The following is a 26,440-nucleotide window of genomic DNA, read 5'->3' as shown; positions in this document are numbered from 1 at the left end:
TTCAAAGGAAAATTAATGGCAAGCTTTTCTTGATGCAGTAATAATGTCATTTAAAACAACTGTTCTGAGGGTTGGATTTTTATTTTTTATTTTTTATTTTTTGACATCTCAGCTTAAGTTCAGTTTGTTACTCTTGATTTGTATTAGTAATTCATGTATAAGTATCAATGAAGTTTGGACAAATGCAAATTTAAAGGACAATTTTTGTCATCAGTAGTAAATGTAAATAGGTCACTAAATATGGCATAGAGAGGAAATAGGATTTACTCTAATAGTCAGCATAATAATATTTTGCAGGCATATGTTTGGAATAATAATATTTATATAAAAGCTTCACCAACAGCAGCACCGGTGCAAATCACTAGCAATGGAGAAGAAAATAAAATTTTCAATGGAATACCAGATTGGGTTTATGAAGGTAAGTACATCAAGCACATTTTTCTTTGCATTTCAATGTAAAAATTTGTTTTTTTTTAATATTGATTTTATTAAAATTGCTTTATCTATTACGCTGAAAAATTCAAAATTAATGCAGATCTGCATTTTTAGCAGAAGCATTTATCACTGTCTGGGCTTTATGCCTGGTCAGTGTAGGTATGTAGGAACAGAAATTAGTTTTAGCTTCATGTGGTAGATGAGCACCAATCTTTCTCTCATTTCAGAACTCCAGTAAGCACTCTCTGCTTTGGTATATTAACTTCAATTTAAAAAAAACTTATTAAAAATTTAATAAGAATATTACTTCAGATATAAAAGCCAATTTATCGATTATAAATTAAATGCTTTTGCATCTCTTTCAGAGGAAATGTTTAGCAGCCATTCTGCTCTGTGGTGGTCTCCAAATGGCAATTTTGTGGCATATGCAGCATTTAATGATACGGAAGTTCCTGTTGTCGAGTATTCCTTTTATTCTGAAGACACCTTGCAGTATCCTAAGACCATTAGAATCCCTTATCCCAAGGTCTGTGTTATTTATTTAACTTGTTTATTCTGCAGTTTCATTAAGGGAGTAGTCTCATTTAATCAGTTTCTGCTAATGAAAATATTGTCTGTCTCTCCTCAACAGCTTGCTGTGATTACCCTTTCTGAAATCAACAGCATCTGGCAATGTTAAAGTATTTATTATCTCTAGGGGAAAGGAAAGAAAAAAAAAAAGTTTTTCTTTTTCATCACAGAAGTTTTGAGAGGTGACAAGTAGACGTTGAGATAAAAAGAGCCTTTTAGTAAATGCATTTGGCATACACACATTGTGTTAGGCTTGTGCACTGCACTGTGTTTGTGTAAATGGAATCTTCTTCAAACAGTCGAGTAATTCTTAGTTGTTGGGTGCTTCCTATGTTGGGAAGAGGAAGAAAACACTGACATAATTTCTTTGTCCACCCTGAAGCTCTTTCAGTTTTTGCTGTAAGTGAGAACTTCAGTGCATGCAGATCCTTCTTCCCTCCACGTGACCGTGTGCCCACTGCTCATGGCACTGTTGGCACTGGGATAAATGATGTGAATGTTGGAGTACAGCATTCTGTACAGCATCAGGATGTACAGCATCCTTTCAAACATTCCACATAGGGAGGATTAAATGTTTATTCCATGTTTTCCCTAGATTTAACTATTGAAGTTATTTGAATCTACCTGTGATTTTGATTTAGTAGAGTGATACAGCAATAGATGTAAGACAAATTTAAGTACAAATTACACTTTGAGTACAACAATTGCACTGTACCTCTGAATCACAATATAAATGGCATTCTTATTACTGGTCTCTATAAGAAGTTCACTGCTGGAATGCTGGTCATCCCGTTTGCCTTGAAGTAATATGTAGTCTGAAACCAGCTTAAGCCCATCTTTTTGTTCACTGTTTTGGTTTTCATATTCTGTGTTGGACAGACATATATATGTATCTCCCCTATGCCAGTCTGGCCAGCTCAGGAAAATTCTTGTATTCTTGATTAGCTGGGGCAGAATAGCTGGTAGAGCCAGCTGATTGCAACTGACAAAACTGCTTACCTGGAGTAAAAGCCAACCTCCAGTCCCCTTTGTGCTGAATTCAGCTTTCTTTGCAGCAGCTGTGCTAGGTCACCCCCCTACCCTTCCCTGATCTCCATGATCACATTGCTTTTGCCTATCTCCTTGGAGGCTCCAGTACAGGTTCTCACTGGTGGTCACAGTAAGCAGCTGGGCTCGCTGCAGTAAGCTCAGGGACTGTGCCCTGAGTGTGCCACCTGTGAAGAGGCATAGGTGTAGCAGGCGTGGAGCGAACTGCCAATTTAAATAGCACCTTTTATTACAGACCCTTCCAGTTTGGAGTATTGCTTATTTCTGCAGGTGGGTGAGCTACAGCTGCTTAACTGTTACTATGAGGATTTAGCTGGCTAGCTTCAATTTCTAGATCTAGAGAAGTCCTTTGTGACAAAGTAATTTTGCTGTTAGTACATACCAGTGCTACATTTAAAAACAACGGAGTCCATGTGGCAGCCACAGCTTTGATTACATTATAGGCAGCTGTTATACAATCATTTAAGGCAAGGTGTTCGTTTCCATGAAGAATCACTTTTCTCCCTGTTAGAGTATTTAGAATATTTATACTTTTCTCCCTGTATTTGATTCACTCCTAGATAGTGTGTAGCACCTGAGGCAAGATGCAGTCAAATACTGCTGCGGGTAGAGGAAAGCCTATGGATGTTTATACATGTAGCCTTTCATATCTAGAAATACATAGCTAATGCTTTTTAAAGGTAATTTATGTATCAATCCTAAGAATTGCATTTAGGAACTTGTCTTCTCATGTGTCTGAAGGTAGCTGGTTATACCTGTCTGCAGTGATTTCTTCATCTATAATTTCAGTCTTTATTTTTTTCCCCCAGGAATATTCTTTCTTTGAAATTACAATGAAACATTTTATTTTAGGCAGGAGCTAAAAATCCAACAGTGCAATTCTTCATTGTGGATATTCAAATGCTCCCTGATTTTAACACTACTGAAATTTCTCCACCTGCAGAAATAAAATCAGGGTAAGAAATTTTGATTAAATGCTTGTATCTTTCTTTTGGTGAGAGTGAGGAGCTTTTGTGTGTGACCACCCTACCTGCTGTGTATATTGTCCTTTTACCAAGTCAAGCAGCCCTGGTAGCAACAAGATTTACCAGAGAAAATCTGCTCAGAGATTATCCTCCTAGTGATTATATATAGATAGCATATTCCATGTATGTTATATTCAGAATGTGACAAGTTCTTGGCTCATCACACTCAGTGGAGTCTAACTATGGTGAAGTCATTTCACAGTACAACTTTAATATGAGCAAGTTTTGGTATAATCAAATTAAAATGTATGTATTCCAATTCACTGGGAAGAAGAAGAACATGAAAAAAACCTTAATGGAAAGTGAAGATTTAATTTCATTGGAAGCAGACTCCTTGCTAAGGCAAGGTATCATGGTTGTCTTCTGATTTATACTTAAAATGTTTGTTTTCTTTGGAAATACAGTGAAAACCAGTGCTTCTCAAAGTTAATTGAAAAATTGCATTTCTCAAAATGCACAACATGATGTAAATGTATTCTGTAAAGAGCAACTAAATGGATTCAAAATGCATGCATACAGAATTTGGTATCCTACATCATGTTGGTTTGTTGTTTGTTTGTTTGTTTTTCCTATTTTAATGCTATTGTAGCAACTTTATTTATTTTTAGAGTTTTGTACTTAGGAAGATGTTGGGTATGAATGCACAGGTTATACTGATAAACTTCAGAAAAAAAGCAAAACAGGTCTGTCAGCTTGTGCACAGAACTGCATTTTGTAAGGGAAGACCTAAAAGATTGGAATTTTGATGGTGTTCCATATCTGTCCTCACAGCAGTATAACATCTCTGTGTTAACTGAGATATAGATGTTTTTATGGATTTTGATCTTTACCACTTTATTTTTCATGGAAATCTCCCCAAATCTAGAATGGCCCTGATCTGCTGCTTTAATATGGTATACAAAACTTGTTACTGATTTTGCATGAGAATGGCCAGTATGAAGCCTATGCCACATTCAGATGCCACTTTTATCTTCCTGGGCATTGAAGACTCTTGCTGGTTAACAGGAGGATGAAGGCAATGGATGTTTCTTGTCAAAAATGATTTACCCAAAAAAATAAGGAGTCCTCATAGTAGAGGATTCTGGATAGTAATTGCAGGAATATCCTTTCTAAGCAACAAATGAGGAAGGGCAGTGCAGAATTTCTGTAATGTACGTTTTGAGTTAATTTCAAATTAATTTACTTTTTCACAAGATGTTGAGAACTGAAGGTGTATTCTCTATCTCTGTCATAAGCTTTTGTAAAGGTTTTTGTTAGACTATAAATGTTTTTTTTTTTGTTGTTTTTTTTTTAAACCATGTACTGTTCATCCTGTCTGACTGGATGGTCTATCTGAAACTGCTAACTTATCTTACTTTGAAGGAACAAAAACTGTAGGGCTAATTCCCCTCTTGCAGAAACAAGAAAAACCACTGTATTTTTAACCAAACACGCAACATGCTCTTGCAGAGAGGTTTCATAACATTAAAGGTCTTTTTTGAAGCCAGTGATAGCAGTGGTGTTCAACATCATACCAAATTCCCAGTCAAATATAAATGCAAGAATCTACCTTTTTACAGTGTGATTTTTGAACTGCAATCTGGAAATAAACCTGAAAAAGACTGGTAATGAGTTGGCATATATTTTTAATCCTTTTGCAGTAATTGTAGTCTTCCTTCCTTCTTTCCTTCCTTCTTTCCTTCCTTCTTTCCTTCCTTCTTTCCTTCCTTCTTTCCTTCCTTCCTTCCTTCCTTCTTTCCTTCCTTCTTTTTCTCTTGCCTCTTTTCCCCCATTTTATGATTATGAATATATACTCACTCTGACAAAACTCCCACACATTTTTGTTAACTAACTTAGGGAAAAAGGGAACATGAACTTGGAACTAAGTCAAATGTGCAAATTTTAGTTAAAAATGTGTACTTGCCTTGGAGGGGAGGTTTATTTTATTTTAGTTCATAAGGCTTCTAGGAGACAGGAGAGATCTAAATTAAGGAAAAAAAGGAATGAAATAAATCAAAATGGTAAAAAAAAAAAAAAAAAATTAAATTTTATGTGGTACTTTGTTTAAAAAACAAACAAAAAAAAAACAACAAGCGAACACAAGAATATTCTAGAAAAACTAATATTTATTTTTTGGAAACTTTAGTTCTCCATGTCAACTAGTTGGTATTCTAAACATGAAAGTAAAATACTCAAATAGTAATATTTGTTGTTGGTATGATCTCTCCCTCAATTCTATTTAAAGAAGTAAGTACTAAATTGAACAAAAAGGTGTATCATTCAAATTGCTTAGCAGCAATCAACTTCATGTACCAAACGAAATAACTCCAAAATATAAGACTCATAAAACTTAAGAATTTCCTCTAGTTGCATGCAGTACATTTAAAGACCATGTAGGGGCAGTCTGGAGTAGCTAGTATTTCATGCATTAGAGGATGGTGAGCTGGCTACTAGGATTTAATTGCAGTCTTCCTGGAAGTGGGTGTGTAAAACTATATAATTCTTTATTGTATGAATGAAATAACCAATGAATCTTCTAGTAGCAAAAATAATCAGCAACCAAAAGCCACAATTAGATCAGTGCATCAGTAGTTGTCCTTAAAAGAGTGTATTGAAATGAAAATAGTCAAATTAGTCTCATTCATTGAATTTGCTGAATGCTATTGTATAGTATACTATTACAGAAAGGGATTTAAAATACCTAATGCTACTGCTGGTTTCAGGGATCATTATTTGAGCGTTGTAACGTGGGTAACAGATGAAAGGATCTGTCTGCAGTGGCTCCGAAGAATTCAGAATTTTTCAGTCCTCACCGTCTGTGACTTTGAAAGTGCAACTGGAAATTGGACATGTCCACAGGTAAGAAAACTGAAATGGAAGAGTCACAGTTTTTGATAAATGAGACTTGATAGTAGTAGGGTATCTCGGTATCTCTGTATTGTTTCTCTTTGTAGAAACATAGGCTGATATAAAACAAAATTGCACAATAATTATGTTTATTTTCTCTTTCTTAGGAAAAACAACTTACGGAAGAAAGTACAACTGGCTGGATTGGCAGAGTGAGTGATTTCTAAAACTGCAACATGTTAAATGACACTGATAATTAAGAAATTTTCTTGTGAGCCGCTTACCAGTTACAATGCTCTTGTGTGCAAGGCTGCTCCATTCACTCACTGCATTTTGTATATGAAGGAAAAATATCTCATGTGGAGTTGCACAACATCCTCACTCCCACTTTTAAACAATGTGGATACTGCTTTCTGAACTCCCAAGGCTGGGATGACAGTGTGGGCTGGAGCCCACATCCTCCATGACATGTGCATCACTTTCAGCTTGCCAAAAAGCAGAGATCTTATTCCAGGCTTCTTTTTAATTCTGACCTATTGCTTAGGTAGTAGTAGGTAGGAGAACCTGGGTGTCAGGATTCAGAATTTCCTTTGTACTGGAAGAACTGTCATCTATGCTGGTTTGGCTGCTCTCCAGTCTTCTTGCCACCTCCAGAATGATCTAGGGAATAAAACATTAAGAAACGTGTCCTATACCCTTCAAACTGAAATGAAGGAGATGTAGAGGATAGGAGTCGATTATAGTCTTTCAAATTCTCCCTGTTGGTTTTTTTTTTGTTTGTTTGTTTGTTTTTCCCAGGAATAAACCACTTCAAGTACCCTTTAGGTTTTTTTTTAATTAATTTATATTTTTCCCCCTCCCAGAATATCCACTGGAGAGAACTAAGGACAAGATGCTTACAACTGATCAGATTAAAATTTGCATACATTTCTGCCAGACCAATTGCTACTATTTGGATGATGTTTTCCAAGCTGCCTTTCAATACTTTTGTTCATGGTAGAGAGTAGGCACCTAATGAACTACACAGAAGATCTGGGGGAAGTGAAGCAGAGATGTAAAAGTTCAGACTTGGAGGGAGAAATGAGTTTCAGAGTTTTTATGAGAACACAGAGTACACTTTCCACTCCCGCATTTTCCACACACTGATTATGCTTTAGTCACTAATTCACTTTTGAAGTCAAAAATGAAAGTTTAAAGAAATGCAAAGAGGGAGGCAACAGCAGGGATGAAATCATCCGCAGTATGAAGATGAGAGATCAACCCACCTGCTGTCAAATTTGATATGGAAAGGAAGGCCTTAGCGCTGACACATTTTGCTTCTCTGCAGCAAAGGCTTCACAATTAGACAATGTGATGATCAAGCTGCAGACTTTGTAAACAGTTGTGCAAAATGAGAGGGCAAAATGCAAGTCTGTGCCATTAAACTAGGTTGTTGGTTTTTTTGTTTCTTTTAAAGAGACAACCCACATCTTAGAAGCTGTTGGAAGGAAAATATGATTTCACTGTATGGTTCTTGGATTAGAGAAGGGAGAGGAAAGTAAGCATGATTGAAGAGGGGATAAGAAAGCTATCTTTATACCCTCTTAATCTTCTACTTAAGGATGATAAAATGATGTTTGACTGATAAGGCATATTTCTAAATATATAAAAGAAAGATATGTATATGATTCTATATATGTATATACACATATATTTCATATGTTCTATGTACAAGCTTACATAAAATCATGTATATGTGCATAAAACATATACTTCTCTTTTTTGCATGTGTTCATAGGGTTTTTTTCCTTTTTTTTTATTTTTTTTATTTTTTCTGAATGTAGAGATGAAATTGTTCTTAATATAAGAATGCTCCGAACTTCACAGCCTGTGTTACTGCAATAAGACATCCAGGTCATGAGCTCAGATAGAACCTGCCAGTTGAGATGACAAAAAGTCACACTTTGAAAAAGCAAGACTGATAAGGGAAAAGCTAGAAAAATGCATCTGGATGTTTTGTGCAAAAATACTACTAGCAAAGAAGGTACAATTACCTGGAGCATGTGAGGGAGGGAGATTAAGTTCTGTCATTGCTTATTTAATGACTGGGGGCAAGTTAGTTTAACTTTCAGTTTTCATTTACAAAACAGGTATAATATCTCAGATCATGCTGTGTCTATTGGGGAAATGTTAATGCATTTGATACATCGATCAGGAATAACTTCTGCTTCATTTGCTCATTCCTCTGTGTTTTTTTCCCTACCGTGTGGAGCACATCCAAAGTATGTGCTGTAGAAGGGACCCATTTGTTTCTATCACTCCCATTTGATAACTGCATGGATATTCCTTCACGAACGTAGAATTCCAGTTAGGTTTTATGAGACATCTCATAATGACCTACTTACTAGTAAAATTTCTCTAGAAAAGCAGCTTGTTTTCTTTCAGAGTTCAAAAATTTGTTTACAACTGTGTGTTTTAAAATGGGGCATTCAAAGAATCTGCTTTCAATATTTACATTATCCAAACCAAAGCCATAACCTATGGCAGAATAAAGCAGTTACTTTAAAGGTAGGTGCATATATCATTTCGTAAAATTATAGGAAACCAGAAACACTTACAGGAATTCAAATTTAAACAAGGTAAGGAAGAGCATCTGTCATTAGCAGAGGTCTAGCACTCAAGAAGTTCTGCCCCCTTTAGGATCAATGAGATATTTTGAGTGGGTTCACTTCTAGAGTAGTGGCTACAAGTTTTGCCTGCTAAGTCAGTAGGCAAAATATCCCGGTGAAATATTGTTTAAAGTATAGAAGCTTCTGTTTAGAGATATCAAAAACTGAATTTATCATTTTTGTTTTGGAGTTTTGGTGTTTGCTTTAATCAACATCTTTCTTGCGTTCAAGTTTCAGCCATCTGTACCTTATTTTGCCCCAGACAACGCTACCTACTACAAAGTCTTCAGTGACACAGAAGGTTACAAGCACATTCATTACATAAATGGCACAGAGGTAAGTTATAGGACAATAACTGCTGACTTTTTTTCTGCTGGTGGTCAAGAAGCCTCATATTCTGTTTTTTGCCTTGCCTTTTTCTCCTCTCCAGGCTCCAGTACCTATTACTGAAGGAAAGTGGGAAGTAATCAGCATAGCAGCTGTAAACAAAAATTTTCTGTAAGTATCATAATTAAGCTATTGCCTCCTAGCAGTGTTTAAACAGACCAGGAGAGAGAACAAGGGGTGGGTGCCTTTTAATTTATTAAAAATCTGATCTAAACATTTAAGATAATCCTTTAAATATTGTATTGTATTGGAAGCACTTTATCAAAACCAGTATGCTCTGTTTTTCTAGGTACTATATTAGTAATCAAAATGGTGATATGCCAGGTGGAAGGAATCTTTACAAGTAAGAAATTTGTTCTGCACTATGAGTAACATATCTGCTAATGAAAATGTAATACTTAAAATTTCTGTGTCAAAGATTAGGCTGTTCATAGTCTCAAATACCTCCATTAATAGGATATTTAATTAGAATCAATATAGTAATTAAACTTCAAAAAACTATAGTATTTTTCTGTAATCTTAGTAATAAAGAAAGAAGCATGTTGCCCCTGAAGAAAACCTCTCATGCTTTTACTTTTGCTGTGATGATAATTCCAGTATTAACTGAAATTAAAAATTTTAAATTTCCTTGCTTTGCTATTTAAGTCAATAAGAGCTTTATTCTTGAATTTTATCAAATTTTATTTGGTCATCTTATTTAAAAAAATATACTTCTGCTCCATTGTTTTTTTTGTTTTTTGTTTTTTGTTTTTTTTTTTTTAATAATAATCTTTCATCTCTGAAATTAAGCTCATCTACTTTGCAGAATGCTCTTGGAAAGCAGTCCAAAATCTACTCAGTGTGTTAGCTGTGATTTGAATCAAGAAAGATGCCAGTATTATTCTGCTTCCTTCAGCAAAGATGCACAATATTATCAGCTAAATTGTCTTGGTGAGTACATCTGGAATTAGTTGACATACGTATGATTCACTGTTTAGTTGGGTGGGGAAATTCACCCTGTCAAGATCTTCATAGGCACTGCATAATGGCCTTATGTATTGGCATTGGCAGTGGAAAAACATACTCCCTTCTGGGCTTAAAAGAACCTCAATAAAATTACAAGGTTATAAATTATAGTTCTATTCACTAATGGACCTGAAAGGGCAGCAAACATTCCTGTTCTGTATGCAAACCTGATTATCCTCAGAAGCCGCCCACATAATTAGATGCCATTTGTAATATGATAAAAGTTGTAGTGAACTGCAGTTTCTTTAGAGCAAGTTAAAAGAACAATAACACCATATCTTATGGATTAAAATTCCTTCATCACAATTGTGACAAAGAGGAGGTAGTACCTTACTTTGAGGCCAGAGAGAATAGAGAAATTTCTCTCCCTACGAGGTATTTGAAGATAGGAAATCATTGCTAAGGCCCTGAAGGAGGACTTGTTTCTTTTTTCCGGGCTGTTCCTGTAGAGCGCTACATACAGTTGTGCTGTCTAAGGGAACGTACTGTGCATGGGGAGCTCTATCAGTAGAAGTGATCTGTAAGCTCTGGGAACAAGAGGTCATCAGCTAGGTAAAGAGAAGTGCCCTATATGGGAATAAAATTAAGATAGGTAGCACTGTTTAAAGAATCCACTGTATATAATTACATAGTCATACGTTAAGCACTGGGACTGCAGTCTGACCTATAAGCACTAGATATAAATGAATCACAGGGTGGGGAAAAATAAAAATCTTTCTAAGATTTCCACTTAACTTGAAAAGCATGTACCTCACAGTCACATAGTTGCCTGCAAGACAATTTGAATATTTATATGATGCTTCAGCTTCAGTTTGGGCCCCACTAACTGAAAACAATATACGTAGAATGGATGAAAACGAATTCTGAGCCTTTGTGATTCACCCAATTCCAATTACATTTTCAGAGTTGTTTTACGAGACAGCATGCAAACATAAAGGTTTTGTGCTCTGTCAACAGGTCCTGGCCTGCCCTTGGCTACTCTGCACAGAAGTAGTGATGATCAAGGTATGAAATTGTCTTAAAATATAATTTCTGTTAAACCGGGAACATGCATTGTAAATTTATTTTAATTCTCATTGCCTAGTATAATAATTAAAAAGTCAGTTTTATCTGAAACTAAATTTATCCTTTATATTTCTCTACTATAGTTAACCACAAGAATAAAATAAGTAGTTCAGCTTGCAGCTATTAATACTTCATTTAATATTATCTTACACTGTGCTAGAAAACAGTAAGTAATCTATGTCTTATTTAGTGGACAATTGCTTGGGTTTTGTGAAAATGCAGTTAGAAAATGTGGAAACTGGCATTCTGGTTTCTAAATTACTGAGGAAGAACCATGCCAGAAGCATTGATTATGAGAGAAAACAAACTGCAGTATACTGAGACTACCAAGTAGGTGGCCATCTTCTCAGGTTGACTTTTCAAAGTGATTCATATTCAGAGAGTAATGGATTTGAAAATAGTGTTTGAGCTTCAACACTTATGAACTGTTATTTAGTCCTCAGGTACTTGGAAAATAATACTGAGCTGGAAAATTCATTGAAAGATATTCAAATGCCTTCAAAAAAACTTGGCTCCATTACTGTAGGAGGATACAGTAAGTTCAAAAATGTTTTGCTTTTCTTCTCCACTTTGCCAAGTCCTTCAAAGTCTTTGTTAAAAGAGCATGACAAAAAAGATGAGTGTAGAGGATATGTTTGCAGTTATTTGGTGTTTAGAAGTATAGAAAATATAGAAAAATATATTGTGTGTATGTGTATATATGTGTGTGTGTGTGTATTTGCTGCAATATACAAGCATTCTGACCTAAAACACTCTTTCCATAATGTGATGTCTTTAAGTTCTCATAATGATATGAATTTGCTCTAATTTTCCTTGATCTTTACCTGAAAAATAGTAGGAGGCTCTACCACCAATTTGGAGGGAAAAAAAGGAAAAAGTGAGGTGGAGCAGGCACAACATTCGTAAGCGCGTTACCTTAAATTCTAAATTCAAGCAGGTCTTAATTTACAGACATAAATTTCTTTGGTTGGAGAGAGCAGGTGGGAGGTGACATACAATTAATATTGAAAAGTTTTCTAACCTAAATGGTAAGGTTTGCAAATCAAAAAACACTGCTTACCTTTGAACTTCTGCAGGGGATATTTCAGTTGAATAGTCACATTGTTAAAAGCATGTTCACGCTCAAGGTCGCATAAACTGAATAACAGAATGTTAGAAAACAAACTGGTAATGCTTTGCTCATAGTGCTTATTTGAATCTGCACATCCAAATACAGACAATTCCTTGGAATGTTCCTAGACTGAGGAACATCAGATAGGTACCAGGCCTTACATTGCCATTATGTCTGAACTGTTTTTTGCTCAAGCCTTTGCTACTAGCTTTTCTATTTGAGACAGGCTTCCTCTTGATAAAATGAATAGTCTTAAATTTTATTTTACGTGCTGTGTTGATTTCCCTCAGTCCCTGTAACCTGTTCTTGTAGATGTCTCCCTACTTCTGCTGTTACTTTGTTTAATAACAGTCTTTACCTTTGTGTTTTCTGTCTTTTATTTTAGTCACATTTTTAATAGGGCGAAAGGTGAAATCTTCCAGGAAAGATGGAGGTTTAAAGTATTCTTTATGCTATCAGTTGTGTGTTCATCTTTTTATTCTTCTTTGCTCTCACTACTTCATCTCATCAGAGTAAAAACTTCTGGGTAAGGGGATTCTATTTTTAATGTCACAAATAGAATAAATAAATTCATTTCTGTTGTCCTAATGCAAGTTCCAAGTCCGCTTGCAAATCAGTGTATTACTTGCATTTACGTACAATGTACTTATCAAAGAAATTGACTCCTATGACTGCAAAAGTACATAGACAATGTAAAATAAAGGAAAAAAAATGCATTTTTAAATGTTCGATTAAGGCTTAGAGTTTTTCAGTGGTTTTAATGTATTGTATTTTTCTGTCTGGACAGACTGCTGCAATACTGTAATACACTCTAATCGTTACTGCAGTACAGTCCATTATAATTGATTCATGCAATTATACATGTACTTTACAGCATCCATTCTTTTAAAATTAATGAGTAATGGTAAAGCCAGTTGGTTTGCACAACTTATGTTGTGTACATTTCAAATATTCTCCTAGCTCTCTGACAACTTCTCTAGAAAGAGCAATATGGATAGAACCAGAACAATGTTGCTTGAGGATATAATAGATATTTGGGTATGTTCCTGTGCTGCTTTACAAACTGCTCTGTAAAGCCTACATGGTATGTTGATAGTATTTAGAATTTATTTTTTTAGTGTTGGGAGAGAAACTTGAGTATTGAAATATTTTTGGGTTTGTTGGATATTACCCTCTGCAGATACTTATCTAGTTTTACAGGTAAGCTTTATAATGTAGGATAGTGTTAAAGGAAATCATGTTAATGCCACAGATTGTATTATTTTAGGCATTCTAGTTTAAAACTTTCTTCTAACTTTTCTCTATGTATTTGGTTGCTTAACTGGAAACCTTTACTTGTGTATGTTAGTACAGTTCAGATGAAGTTACTTTTTAAGGGAGTGATTCGAATGTGCCCTCGTATGAATTGCAAAGTATGTCAAGTTATTTTACTGGAGAACTGACCAAAATCACTTGCTTCTCTTTTAGACCTCTGGTATCAAATGATATTGCCTCCCCATTTGGATTCATCAAAGAAGTACCCTTTGCTCCTCGAAGTGTAAGTCTTCAACTTATGTGGGAATGTTGCATTAATAATCAATCGCCTGTATGTACTTCAAATCCTTTTAATAAGTTTGGGAAGCGTGGAACTGATGTGTTTTCTAATTACTTCTTGGAGGATTTTTAATAGAGAATGAAAATAAGGGATGTATCCCAATTTCTGATAAATTTCTGTGCCATAAGATGATGCTGTGCTTAATAAGAGCATATTTTGTGACTAGCAGTGAAGCAGATATGTTCTGTATCTTATTTAAAAGCCAGGATGTTAGTGTCAACTTGCTATGTTCTCTGTTCTTAGTCCTTTAGGAATATTTTAAAACTGCATTTCAAAACGGAACCTTGAATAAGCCACGTATCTGTGATATTTGACTGTTTGGAGCATTGTCTCATTTTGCAAAAATATCCAGTGTATCTGCCTTCTGCATTTTGTTCAAATGCCAGTCTTGCCACTTATCTATTTTAAGGGATGAGAGAAGAAAGTGAGATAAGCCATGTCTGGTTTAAAAAAAAAAAAAAAAAAAAAAATCAGGCTGGTAAACAGCCATACAAAGTTTAGTTCAGCTCAGTTTGCTTATCCTTCACTTAACAAAAAAAAGTTGAAAGAAATAGTTTTCATGAAAGTTTTTTTTTTTAAGTTTTTTTTTTTTTTTTTTTTAAGCTGCTTATTTATTTATTTATTTATTTATTTTTAAAGACCTTAATCTCCTCAGAACAGGAGACCCAATACTCTGGATTTAAGATGTGAGAATTATTTGTATTGTCTACAGATTAACAAATAACCAGATTCTGTTATTCAGCTTAGAAATTGTTGAAAATAATGTAAAGGTTTTTTAAAATTGGGATGACCATTAACTTAGAACTATTCTGTATGGGTAGTTATTCTTGAATGGGTTTTGTTCTCTTCTTATTGAAAACAAGCAGAAGAAAAGAACATCTTTACCAGAGAAATACACCCTTGCTGGTAAGGAGTTCTTCCTATTCTTAGAAACAAGGAATAAAAAAAAAAAAGTTGAACAGCTAATGAATGCATGCAGTTTGATCCACTCTTCCTCAAGCACTTCTGTTTGTGGCAGTGCATTTTCTTCTAACTGGAAATTACTGAAATGTTAACTTTTCCTTTGTTTTCCAGGATATTACCCCCCAAAGAGAATAATCATTACCTGCTAGATATACCTTTATATGATCTGGGACCACTGTAACAGTCTTTGCCTACTGAACACTTTAATGAGCCATCAGTGTTCTTGTGTTGTACAAACTCCTTTTCATTTTGATTCTTTTTTTTACTGAAACCTGAGCCATTGTCTGGGTCACCTCTGCTGCACAGTTGCCTTTATGCCTTTATATTAGGAAACCTTTCAGCAGTGGCAGGATTCAGAGTGTACAGAAACAACTATTGTGTACAGACATCAACTATTCCTAATAGCCTTTCTTTGCTCTCAAAACAGAGAAAAGTAGGTTATACAACCATGAGAGCCACAAGACCACTCTTTGGTGGGCCTTCTGTTGGACAGTGGTTAGGCAAATGTGAACATAATTGCACCTTGCAGGTACTCAGTCTGATTTTGTAGAATTCAACTGCTTCCAAATACTTTCAAATAAAAAAATTACGTTTTCAATATTTTATTCCTTTTTCACAGCACGCTTAAAAAAATAGCTTGCTTAGACAGTAACAGTTAATTCACTGATGAAACACTAAAAATGCAGAAGAGATCTTTTTCATGTTGTAGATGAAGGCTATTTGTTTATTTCAGACTTTAAACAGAAAAATTGTAAGTAAATGGAACAGAAATTGGTAAGTCATCACTAAAACTCAGATGAGTGGATACGTCAACACAAACAGGGAAGATTTTGAGTGAGATTTCTGATAAGCCACTTAAAAGATGAAAGCTTCCTATTACAGTAAAAAGCAATAAAACAAAATTCCAATTTCAAAAGCATATTAGAGTCAGAGCGATGCTTTTCTTGTTTGTTCTGTCTAGTTTAAAAGTTTGCCCTTCTTGTGCAAATTATGTTTCAAATGCTATATGAGAGAATGTGGAGAGTGCTTGAATGCTATGGGTCTTTTCACTCAGGTATGCAGGACCCTGTAGTCAGAAAGTAGATCATGCCTTCCGGATTAACTGGGCTACGTACCTTGCCAGTACAGAGCAGATCATTGTGGCCAGCTTTGATGGCAGAGGAAGTGGATACCAGGGAGATGAGATCATGCATGCAATAAACCGAAGACTAGGAACCTATGAAGTGGAAGATCAGATTTCAGCAGCCAGGTAAGCTACAGTGAAATGGTCAACAACTGTGTCGTCTTTTCTGTGCTTATTTCAAAATTATTGGCTAAAACATGGCTAAATTCTATGTTCATTTTTTTTTGTGTGACTTGTAAGCCAACCATCATTTTATGCTCAAAAAGAAGGAAGAGTTAATGCTGTACTAAATTTACTATATTTCTGATTTTATAGGGATGGTAGCTGTCACTTTAGTTAAGGAAAGTACACCAACAATGAATTTGTAGTTTAAAGTTTTTCTCCAAGCTTTTTTGCAGCTTTCTGTTGCAACTGAGACTTACTTGTATGCACTGAGATGCCCTTTGTTTATGTTACAGTTCATCTTTGTAACTTAGTTTACATTGAAGAACCTTATGGAAGTTAATTCTTTCAGAATTACACATGGAATTGAAAAAGTGGCAGAGAGGTAGGATGGGGACAACTTGGTTATCAGAACTAGTTCCAGCAAATGATACAGATGTCAGTGGATGTGGTTTAAGAGTTTTTGCAAACTTCTCAGGGTCTGCTGTCGTAAGGAGTCACTACTGTGCAGTGGGAAATGCTTATTCACAGAAGAGAAAGAGGCCAAAAGGATGAAGACTAGGCACATCTGCACCATGGCAGATTCCTGCAATCTATTAAGTGTTCAATTATTGTGTTTGCTTTTAGAAAGTTTTCTGAAATGAGCTTTGTCGATAAGGACAGAATAGCTATTTGGGGTTGGGTAAGTACTCAAATTTGCTTGGCTGGCTTACTTAATTGTAACAACTAGTTGTTGTACTGCCTCCTGTGGGTGTGATGTACTTGAGTATTGAATGTGAAGCACCTCTGGTGTAGCAGCACAGTCCAGTATCTTGAACTGATGAAGTGTATCATGCAGTTGCATGTATGCATGAGACATTCCCCATTTGTGTTTAGGTGCTTTTGAAACAAAAATTCAGACTACTGGAGGGATTAAAAACTATTTAAAGAGATACGGCCAAGTTACTGTGTACTAGATCATAAGATCATAGAATCGTAGAATGGCCTGGGTTGAAAAGGACCTCAAAGATCATCTAGTTTCAACCCCCTTGCCATGGGCAGGGTTGCCAACCACTAGACCTGGCTGCCCAGATAGTAATATTTAAAGAAAAATTCCAAATATATTCAATAATATCTCTTAATACTAATTGGATGACTCCAGATTAAAAATAATAATAATGTAAGGCTGTGTGGTATGCTTGTAGCGTTTTCACTAGCAGTCTGAAAATACCTAAACATACTGTTTGGTTTTGATTATTTTATTTCAGGCTAGATATCTCTGATTTGGCTATGTTTTTAAATCTGTTACAGAGGATGGGAGCACTTAATAGCATATATATAGCTTCTCAGCTTCAAGGTAAATCATACATGCATGTAGCATTAGTTGTAGCTATTTGGTACAAGCTCTGTTTAAACACTTCTCCATCCTAGGCTGCCATTTCATTGTTTTTCTGGTGTTCAATGGGTGTTTTTTGCATGCTTTATGTTGAATTAAATACAGGAATGCATGCAGGATCTTGAACTAAATTGTGAGCTGAAATTTCTTCATTGCTGATGACAAGCGCCAGTGAATAATTGTTTGAAGGCAAGTTATGATGACAGTGATGCCTTTAGTACCTTTCCAACACCTCTGTGATGTATGAAGTTGAGCCTTCTGTAATGAGCATTTTCAGGAGGAAAATTCTTTCTGCAGAAATAGAGGACTTAATGCATTCCCATCTTACTGCTTATGAGCCTCGGGATGAATAGTTGAAGAGCAGTCCTCCTGGGGCTAGGCTGGGGGTCATGTATCCTGGATACCAAATCCATGGGAATTTCTTTCTCTTGGGTTTTTAGATTGTCAGCCTCTCACTATGTGCATTCATTTTACCAGGTTATGCAAAGTATTCATACACAGGTTTAATTAGTAAGTACATGCATTATGTTGCTGATTTCATTGAGAAGACTTAAGTATTGAAGCTGGAGCAAACATTTAAGAGCTTTGAACTAAGTCACAGTTCCATCTGCCTGTAATCTGTTCTCAAGGCAAAAACGAGATCCAAAAATCACTCTTCTTTTTGAATGCACATGGGCATGCTTTCCTAAATAATCTCTTCAAACTACAGTGAGGGCAGTCGTTTGGAAGGTTGGTGACATTGTTTAGGTATCTTGCTGCCTGAATGCTCAAGTGTGTCGGATATTTACTCATCTGTGTATCGGGCTAGACTGTGAATGTTCTGTGCCTAGCAAGAAGTGTCTTGCTGCACAGTTCCTCCCACAGAATCAGCAGAAGATCCTTCACTCCCAGTCACAGTCTTTGTGGGAGAGGAAGTAAGTGAGCTGCCATAGGCCTGCTCTGAGGGAGCTGTAAATTTTCGGGTGCCCTGGTACAACTACTCATCAAGCATGTTACGGGCCTCAGCTCTGCTTCCACCTACTTCCCCAGCACAGAGAGGGACACAGTGGTTCAGCAGTGTCTTGTTTCCTGTCTTTCGCTGCTGCCTACAGTGCTACCAAACACTGTCATTCTAAGCTGAGTCACAGATCAACGGCGTTTGCACCCCTTTTCCACAGCACACTCTCATTCATCAGAGCCACAGCTGCCATGCACTGTTTGATGTCTGTTTCCCACACTGTGCAGGCTGAGTGAGATCTGACCCAAATTCAGAATGGAATTCATTAATATGAAAAATGCTGATCCTATAAATGTCTGAACCACTTAGCAGATGGGCCCCATCCTTTCCTTTCTGACTAAAATAACAGCAATGTTTTCTTCTCAGTCTTATGGGGGATATGTGACCTCCATGGTGCTTGGCTCTGGAAGCGGCGTATTCAAGTGTGGAATAGCGGTTGCCCCTGTGTCACGTTGGCAATATTATGGTATGTGATGGCTTCCTTGTTACAAGGATTCCCATATGTCTTGCAGTGCACATGCTGCAAAGTGTTGACTCATAGTGCAGAACTTTGATTATCTACTAGATGCCATATAAATGCCATTTGGTCTGTTTTTATGAACTCATGGGTATTGCATTTCAGAATAAAACCAGTTGCCTAAACCTTATTTCCATTTTAAAAAGTTACAACCACAATTTCAGATAATCTCTATGACCTTTAATGATGCAAAATTTTTATATTTGTAGTAATACTGTAATATGTCTGCACATGTATTGCTGAGCTGCCACATGCTCTGAGGTACTGAGACCAGTATCAAGTATACTTTGTGTATTTAAAATGCTACTTTTTTAAAAAAAGAGAGAACTGTGAGACCTAAAATCAAACTTGCATTGCAAACTGCTCTCTCAAAACGACAATCAAATTTAATTTTACACGTAGCTTGATGTGAGGAAAAGCTGAACAATTTGACAGGTCTGTACAAACTTCCATGTTATAGTTTATAAGGTTGTGAGACACACAAGGCTATAAATATGGTTTTATAGAGAACTTTCTCCCAGATAATAATGTATAGTTAACAGTACAGTATATGTTAGTACAGTGCGGCAATGTGGACATTAAAATATGTTGACATAACAAACACTGGTTTGTATGGTTAAAATAAAGCAGTAAATTTGCAAGAGTAATAAGATATCATTCTCAAAAATCTGTGGAAAATTAGATATTAAACTTTGACTATATATAAGATAGAGTCCTAAGCTTCTGCAACATTTCATATCATAGACTTTAAGTGTTACATGTTTAGATTAAAAAAAAAAAAAAAAAAAAAAAAAAAGTAATATATATTTTTAAAATGCTCATCATTTACTGAACTGTTTTAGCAGCTATTTCAGCAATTTTCTTAGGCTAGTTGAAAGAATAACAATAAGGTAGCATTGACATAAAGTACTTTATTAATATTCAACATTCAAGTGTCCATGGCAACAAGAAGATTAAATACTCTGACTAATAATGGTTACCTACACAGCTTATTGTGGGAAAAATTGTTTTTTATCTTCCATCTCTTTTTAATTTCTAGTATTTATTCTTATTGTGTCTATCAGTGTGTGAAACATCTGGCAGTCAGAAATATTGGGAATTAAGTAGTACATTCTATTTGTTGTTTTTTTGTTTTTTTTTTTTAATTACAGACTCAATATACACGGAGCGATATATGGGCCTTCCTACAGAAAGTGATAATCTGAGAAACTATAACGTAAGAAATCACTTAATTTCATTTTTAAGTATGTTCTTTCTTTCCTAAGCTGTTCTTCATGCAGTTTATTCCATCCCCGTGTGAAGAATTAAGTTTGTTTCTTCATTCCAGTGTTAATTATTGCATTCCACTTTTAGAGGTTGTAGTCTCATGCTTCTGAGTTTGAATGAGGCAGTTACTCCTTGCTGTACAGCGTGGGCTCTTTGTTGTTTCTTTGGTTTACTCATTTTTGTTGGGTTTTCTTTCTTTTACATTCAGTTCCATTTGGCTACTATGCAGACTGTGAAATAAGCTGTAAAACTGTTTTATGTTAATCACAAAGAAACAAATTTGTCTTAATATGCTCATGGACAAACTATGTATTATCTCAAAAAAAGCCCAACAAAAACAAACAAACAAAACCCTTAAACATTTCCATCAAAACAAATCTACACCAGTTCTCTCTGAAATTTAATTAAAAAGCACGGATATCGTGAACTTTCCAACTTTGGAAGCTGTAAGCTTTATTCAGGGAAAGAAAAATCTCCCAGGTATTTGGAAACCTTTACAGGGAGGCAAGTCTGTGAGTACTCTGAGCATACAAATACACTGCAGACCAACTGAGAGCCAGCTTGGGACTTCTCTATGAATATAGGATTTCTGAAAGTTGATCAAAAGTAACTGATGTTTGTCCAGATATTAAAAAATTTCCAGGCAATGTAATGGGAACAAAATACCTGTGGATTTTGCTTCATTGCACAGAGAAGTTTCTGATGGAGGAGTAATGTCTACCCTCAATGTGCCAGCAGCTTTTTGTTGCTTAAAAGGCTTTTTGAAACTGCAAGCAGCGGAGAGTACGACAGAGCTGCCCAAATTTTCTGTAAGGTTTTGTTAAATTTCAGATCGAGGTGGAAATACACTGACTATTGGAGAAGAGTGAGTGATGTGAGGAGTACTTTGTTATTGCGGTATTTCATGGAGATGTTTAGCTATAATCACGTTGAAACCAAACATAAATTTTAGAGACAAAGAGATGGGGTATTCTCTCTGTTTAGCTTGGTGAATCGGTTTGATTCTTTTCCTCCCCAGTACACAATCAGTCCTACACTATTTCAATATCATGAGGTGGGGAAGAAAGAGTGACTTAACAGTGTGTAAAACATATGATTATATACACTGAAATACAGACTGAAGTGTCTGTTTTGACATACTACAACAGTGATCCAGTTTGTCATACTGCTGTATGAGCTGAGGAAATCAGTAGTGATTTGCAGGGTGATTGTCTGCTGTGTCCGCCTCTAATAGGCGAGCTGCTTGGGCCCAGCAGGGCTGACCAGCAGCCTGCAGCAGCCTGCCTGCTTTTTTCCAAATGCAATTCTTTATGGCAATGGGAACAGTAGGAGGTCTGTGAGGTAGCAGAGTAAATAGAAGTTACAGTCGTTGTGTGGAACGAACGTTAACGCTCTGGGTGCACAAAGTCATTCACCAGCTTCACGGCACAGATGGCAACAGAGGACTGTTTAATCCTTTCAAGCCAGGAGTCGGATTTTCTTGGCATAGTATTCATTGCTGGCAATAGCCACGTTGAAACTGCCAGTACCAAAGAGCTAAAGGTTTCAAATGTGTTACTCTGAGGACTAATTGGGGAGAATGGTGGCTAGATGGAGGAGGGGCAATTGCACAGATCAGATTGTCGCACTTCATTGCTCCTTCTAGATACATGAAAATTTGACATGTCTTCATTTATTGCTGAAAGCTCCAAATAACCTATTACTTAAAATTTGCTTTTCCACATAAACTTAGAGGGTGTGTAGCTTCAGAGGTGAGTTCATTGCTTTTCATATAACTACAATGAAAGAGTCATAGTATGTTGTTGTTGCTGAAGACCTTTCCCGTCCTCCACCCAGTATGTTTCTCTGGCTTACAGACCCTTCCTTCAGTGGCTCAGGCCCAATAAATCTGCTCCTGGCCCCTTACTGAAGCTGAAATCCAACTCCTGAATAGTGTTGTTCAGCAAAACAAGTACTGAAAAGCTCTCCTAGCTAAAGCTGTTAAAGTATGTTAACTTCATACTGTCAGGTTTGCATGCTGCATTATATATATTCCCTGTTCTACCACATAAAACATGAAGCTGGTTTGAAAGTGGAAAGTTGCATAAACCCTGTACTGTGTGATCTAATTTAAAAGAAATGGGGATATGTGCACACCTGTTGAGAATAGGTGTATATTGCTAAATCCTTCCTAAAGCAGAGTGATATTAATGACTGTGAATGTGTCATCTCAGGAAACTGCATCTAGTGGTGTTGAGAGGTAAACCCTACCTATGTATTACTGTGACATTAGATATCACACTTATTGATGGATGAGATCTGACATTCAGTTACCAGGCTGAAGGATGGTTCATAATCCTCTCTGTAGGGTACTTAGGTGTGATCAGTGCCACTTAATGGTTGTGAGGTATTAACAGTTGGCATTTTGTAAAAGACAGTCATGAGCATGGGTAGGGCTCCCACTATAAGCATGAAAATGTGAGTACAGGTCCTGTGCTGAATGGCAGAAATCTCATCTGATGTCAGAAATGTCCCTGATGTAAAGGACTGGAGGCTAAAGTATGCTGGAGTTTTGCCGGTCAGATGTAGTAGCCACATAAAGCATATCAAAGAGGACTGTTCAACTTGTGAGATTATTTTGCAGTTCACTCTGAATTTGATATGCTTTTGGCAAGTGTTTGAAACAGTCATAGATTTGGCAATCTTTTTCTAGCAGATTTGAAATGTTCAGTCCTTAAGAACTGCTGCATCATTAGGTTATGCAAAACAGGGTACAATTTTGTAAATATGCCATCTTGTACTGATTTGACATTTGTTCTATTATCTGAGAATATGCTTAAAGAGAGAGAGACCTTCAGTTTCAGCCAAACCTTAACTTGTTTGTTGAGTGCTGATAAAATGTTGACTGCTGTGTGATCTTTAGAAAAGCCAGTTACACTCAGCAGGGCCTAATTCTCAGTACTTGCACACAGCCCGTTTTCAGACCCTTTGCCATTACAGCATAACTATGAAATGGAAAGAATTAATTACATTGCATTTACATACAGTCCACCTGAGGTTTGTTCAGTTACTGTTAGCTATTGTGACATCTCTTTAATTTTTTTTTTTATTTTTTTTTTTTAAGGAAGGGATGGGGTGGCAGAAATGCTTTGTATTTACAGCACAATTTAGGGAAAGGGAAGGCACTCAGTGTTATGTCTGGGTACAGCAAGAGAGAAATGACTTAGAAAAGAAATTCTTCCTTTTGTGTACACCTTCTTTCTGACATATTTTACAGCTTCATTTCGTTTAATGATTGAAGACAAAAAGAAATGACGTGCTTTCCTTAAAACCACTTTTGGAAGGTCAAATCCCTAAAATTGTAGATCAAGTAAGGCTTCCACACATAAGTTTGCTGTCTCTTAAACTAAATTTATTTGCTAGGAGAAAGCTTATAAAGAAAATCTATCAGGTTGTTTTCCATGCCTATGGAAAGTACTTCATCAAAGGATATTGCCTGTGTTGTTTTCTTTTTTTATACACTAGTTGGCTACAGTAATGGTGCTCCTTACTTTATGTCCCCTCAGATTCTGGCACTCTTAGCTATCCGTACTGGTGTGTTTCAATGGGTAGTGACACACTTCCAATGTGCACAGTCTTCTATGCATTTGATGGGGCTTCTGTTAAACTGCAGCCTTAGATTATGAAAAGATGGCAAATGCAGTGTTGTATTAGAGGTGTTTTGTTGGTTTGGTTGGTTTCCTTCTACTGTACTCAGTCTTTTAATTTGATTGAATTACTACAAATGAGAAGTTGCAGTATGGTATTTTGCTATGACAGAAGAAATTTAATATCAGTGCTTTTCTTCAATGCTTTCTTTAATGATACTTTGTATTTAGCACACCAAAAAAAAGTCAAATGCATTATATTACCAAGAAATGGAAAAGTTCCTATTTCCTGTTTGTAAACTCATGCAAATTGCTGTGCATGGATGCAGCCTTCATGCAAACTGGGGAGGGAGGAAGGGGGGGATATGCACTTTATTTTTTGTACCTTTTACATATTTTCTTAGCCACAGTAGCTTTTAAGTTGCTCTAATATGGAGAACACATACTTACTTCTACAGGGACTTTGGCATTTTTAAAAGAGAACCTCTGTAATAGTGCTAATAGAAGGAAATTTCATTCAAAATGTTTGGCCCCATAACATCAGGTGTCTGTCTTATCAAGCATACAGTATCTTGTATTGTTCACCTGCATCTTCCCATCCTCATGGCAAAGGCTATCCCACTCCCTTCCCTTGCCCAAATGCAGTTTCTGATGTCTTTACTTTCCTCATTCCTTAGTACCTGATCACTATAGTAATTCAGTTATGTTCTGGTGAACATTTGTGCCAGTGTTTTCAATTTGTTGATTAAGTTCAATTGCTGATATTTTTTTTTCATTGCTGTATTATAATTCCCAAAATGCAGATTAACTATTTATAGACTTTTTGTCTTGTGAGGTTTTTTTTTTTTTTTTTTTTTTTTTTTTTTTTTTTTTTTTCCTGTTAGGCACGTATTATACTCGGAGGAGGTCATTGTTTTAAACTTTTGAGACGTATTTACTTGAGAACGATGACGTACATGTACACAAGCTCTGCCGGCTTAGCTACAGGTATACTGTAGTGTACATGTTAGTGAGGAAAATAATGTGTAGTCTGTAATATCTTCTCCTTTCTATCATAGGGTGCACTGTTGCCATGGCAACATTTGTAACTTGCCTGCAGTAACACAGAAAACCAATGGTAAGTGGTGTGCTGCAGGCTAACAACATGCTAGCAAAGCATTAAATGTGTATCTAACTCGCAAAACTCTTCCCCTCTGGACTTGCTTGTCACTTTGTAGACATAACCTTTGGTAATAATTGCAGACCAGTGCAGAATGGTTAGAGTGTGAGCACAGTGCTGTTGGATATGTGAATATGCTACTTTGAGGGAGGAGGGCAAGAGTTGTTACTTTTTATCTGAAGAACCCCAGACTGTGTCAATAGGAATCAAAGTCAGTTGGTAGCAAATAATCATCTAACAAATAGCACCTTTTTTCTTTTTTCCTTTTCTTTAATTTCAGAGTTCAACAGTAATGGCCAGAGCTGAAAAATTCAAGGAAGTTGAATATCTCCTTATCCATGGAACAGCAGATGGTGAGTTGCAGTTAATTAGACATTTTAGTATTACAGACAGGTTTGCAATTCTACTACTGACAAAACAAAAGCATGAAGGGGCAAGGCTGTTACATTTACGTCAATAAAATAAATCAGCTTTATGCTACTAATTTGTGTCTCAGTCAGCAGTGCTGGGGAGTCTGTGTTCATTGTTTTGCTTTTTCCCTCCATAGCAGTACTGAAACAATTTTTGTTTACCTTTTCCATTTTTTTTTTCTTCCATTTTTCAGATAATGTTCACTTTCAGCAAGCAGCTCAGATTTCCAAAGCTCTTGTTGATGCTGAAGTGGATTTTCAGGCAATGGTATGGTTGTGTTTTTGGTTTTTTTTTTCATTATCATATGAATGGACTCATTATGAGAATGATAGCAACAGCCCCCTCTAGTTAGGTAGAAAACAACTGCAATCTTAAATAAGTTTATGTATTTGTATTTCATGTTCAGTAATTGAAATCATTACATAACTGTCTATGTGTCTACTACACAAGAACAAAAACTAATGCAGTTTTTTTTTCTGGTATTTGATCTTCCATTTTATTGTTCTGTATTCTCAAATCAGCCAACTCAGTCCCAGTCTTAGAAACAGCTCACTCAGTGGTATACTTTCTGTATAAGGAAAAGTAAACTTAAGCTAGATCCATTTCTTTACCTGAGATACACTTTTGGCATTCCTTTTAGACTTGTAAAGACAGAGCAGTTATTTGCCCTGTGAATGGAAATTCTTAGATTAAGGTAGCTGTGCTTCCTTTTCTACTTGTCCCAGCCCTTGAGGAACAATGGATAAATACAAAATGAAGCCAAGCGCACCACTGTATGGTCTTTCCTTCAGCAGGGATAACAATCTAGTGAGAAGGGACACCATTCTTAACAGAGAAACTGGATCTAGCTTACAGAATCACAGAATGGCCAGGGTTGGAAGGGACCTCAAGAATCATGAATCTCCAACCCCCCTGCCACATGCAGGGCCATCAACCTCCCCATTTAATACTAGACCAGGCTGCCCAGGGCCCCATCCAATCTGATCTTGAACACCTCCAGGGACAGAGCAAGCAGACAAGTAATGTACTTATTCTGTACTTCTAGGATGAATAGCTGGTGTATTCCACACAGAAAGCAGGGACAGAAATCACTGCAGTTTCTTGCTATGATTATCTTTGCTGAATTAG

At 36.3% G+C, this 26,440-nt stretch overlaps 1 protein-coding gene across 1 annotated transcript in view; it reads left to right on the top strand.

Moving 5' to 3' along the window:
* DPP4 (dipeptidyl peptidase 4) overlaps positions 1-26,440 on the top strand; it is a 43,287-nt gene that overhangs the window by 11,584 nt on the left and 5,263 nt on the right. Inside the window, exons 8-25 of the mRNA XM_048954027.1 lie at positions 298-418; positions 801-961; positions 2,905-3,008; positions 5,780-5,915; positions 6,071-6,115; positions 8,783-8,887; positions 8,982-9,049; positions 9,228-9,281; positions 9,744-9,868; positions 10,901-10,948; positions 11,445-11,543; positions 13,587-13,656; positions 15,731-15,925; positions 16,589-16,643; positions 18,700-18,799; positions 20,002-20,066; positions 25,182-25,254; positions 25,506-25,579. Coding sequence (XP_048809984.1) covers positions 298-418; positions 801-961; positions 2,905-3,008; positions 5,780-5,915; positions 6,071-6,115; positions 8,783-8,887; positions 8,982-9,049; positions 9,228-9,281; positions 9,744-9,868; positions 10,901-10,948; positions 11,445-11,543; positions 13,587-13,656; positions 15,731-15,925; positions 16,589-16,643; positions 18,700-18,799; positions 20,002-20,066; positions 25,182-25,254; positions 25,506-25,579 — 1,698 coding nt within the window. The remainder of the gene's footprint in view (positions 1-297; positions 419-800; positions 962-2,904; positions 3,009-5,779; positions 5,916-6,070; positions 6,116-8,782; positions 8,888-8,981; positions 9,050-9,227; positions 9,282-9,743; positions 9,869-10,900; positions 10,949-11,444; positions 11,544-13,586; positions 13,657-15,730; positions 15,926-16,588; positions 16,644-18,699; positions 18,800-20,001; positions 20,067-25,181; positions 25,255-25,505; positions 25,580-26,440) is intronic.

This window comes from Lagopus muta, chromosome 8 (genome assembly GCF_023343835.1).
Source record: "Lagopus muta isolate bLagMut1 chromosome 8, bLagMut1 primary, whole genome shotgun sequence".
NCBI classification, from domain to species: Eukaryota; Metazoa; Chordata; class Aves; order Galliformes; family Phasianidae; genus Lagopus; species Lagopus muta.
The sequence above is the reverse complement of the archived record's forward strand: the minus strand, read 5'-3'. Positions and strand labels throughout refer to the sequence as shown.